At 31.5% G+C, this 1819-nt stretch overlaps 1 protein-coding gene across 1 annotated transcript in view; it reads right to left on the reverse strand.

Annotated features, from left to right (window-relative positions):
* Nucleotides 1-250: 250 nt before the first annotated feature.
* Nucleotides 251-1819, reverse strand: part of LOC124421266 (cell wall protein DAN4-like) — a 20543-nt gene continuing 18974 nt past the window's right edge. The window contains exon 4 of the mRNA XM_046956153.1: nt 251-907. Within this exon, the coding sequence (XP_046812109.1) occupies nt 251-907 (657 nt within the window). The remainder of the gene's footprint in view (nt 908-1819) is intronic.

A 1819-nucleotide genomic window follows, 5' to 3' on the forward strand; every position in this document is an offset into this window, starting at 1 on the left:
GAACTAGAACTGAACTAGAACTGAACTAGAACTGAACTAGAACTGAACTAGAACTGAACTAGAACTAAACTAGAACTGAACTAGAACTGAACTAGTACTGAACTAGAATTGAACTAGAATTGAACTAGAGCTGAAATAGTACAGAACTAAACTAGGATTAGATCCATAACATAAGCAAAGCCCGAACAGGAAAAAAACATATATCCTGAACTTAAACTTATACCTTTAAATAAAATATTTGATATCACACTTACCGATTAATACATTTACGCAGCTGGTGTTGAATACCGCCACCACAGCTACGCGAACACTCACTCCAGGCACCCCAATTCCCCCAGCGTGGATAGGGACGCGGTTTAGGTTTACGTGTTGTTGTTGTTGTTGGAGTAGAAGTTGTTGTTGTGGTAGCCGTAGTAGTAGAAGTTGTTTTAGGGGGAGCCACAGACGTAGATGTTGTAGCTGTAAAAGGTGTTGTGGTTTCCAAAATATCATTACTCAACCAATCGTTAGTGGTAGAGGTTTTTAAATGGAAATTTGAGTCAAATCTGGGTATTGAATTATAAAAAGGTGCTACAGATGGTTTTAAAGTCGTAGTCGTTGTAGAAATAAATGGTTTTTGTGTGCTAGTAGTCGTAGAGGTGCTGTTAGAGGTAATAGTAGGAAGTGTGGTTTTAATTGTGGTTGACATAAACGTTGTGGTGGTTGTGTTGGTGGTTGGGCTGGCAGTTGTTGTTGTGGTTGATTTTGTTAAAATATTATCATTTTCTGGATAGACTTCATTAATACTAGTATTTTCATTTTTATTAAATCTCCATAAATTTAATAATTCTATAGATTTTTTAGGTTTTGCCGTAGACAATAAATTATTACGTCCCTGATTACGCTGTTTTAGCCATTCTTGATGTTTCTGTAATGATAACAAAAAGAAATTTATTATGAATTGTCTTTTTTGTTTAAATCTCTATTATTATTTAAATAACCTTTAAATTTTTAGTTAAATAAATAAACTTAATTTATTTAAAAGTCTTAAACAAACTTACGTTGTTATTGTTTAAGCAATTTTTATTTGATTTATTTCAAATTCAAGTTCATCAGTTTGTGTTTTTGTTAAAATCCCCTGAAATATCATAATTTTGTTTTTTTTTTTTTTTTAACAAACTTTAATCTGTAAATGTTTTATTCTAGGGCGCCATATCATAATTTAACACAATAGAAACTTAGTTTTTTATATTCTTATTCTGTTATAATTTCACATATTTTTTCCATTGAAATGTTGCTGAAATTGTGGGTGGAATTGTCTTTATCACTTGAGATAAGTGAAGTGAGTGCTGCATGGCAGAAAGACAATGTAATTTAGAGTTCCATGTAATAATGCGTAAATTGGGTTAAAATTAAACGCATTGTCTGTTATATGTTGGAAAAACTACAAATATTGACTAAAAAACAAAGTACGTACGAATGTTGTAATGGATGGTGTGAGTGTCTGAGGCAATTTATGACTCAATGGTAGAAAAAGAAGTGTTGTTTTTATTAAGTGAAACGAATTTATGAATTAAAAAAAATATAGCAAAAAAAAATAAAATAATAATTTTTAAAATTGGAAAACAGAACAGAACTAGAACAGAACTAGAACAGAACTAAAACAGACCTAGAACAGAACTAGAACAGAACTAGAACAGAACTAGAACAGAACTAGAACTGAACTAGAACTGAACTAGAACAGAACAAGAACAGAACTAGAACAGAACTAGAACAGAACTAGAACAGAACCAGAACAGAACTAGAACAGAACTAGAACAGAACTAGAACAGAACTAGAA

Source organism: Lucilia cuprina, chromosome 2, assembly GCF_022045245.1.
Source record: "Lucilia cuprina isolate Lc7/37 chromosome 2, ASM2204524v1, whole genome shotgun sequence".
Taxonomy (NCBI): domain Eukaryota; kingdom Metazoa; phylum Arthropoda; class Insecta; order Diptera; family Calliphoridae; genus Lucilia; species Lucilia cuprina.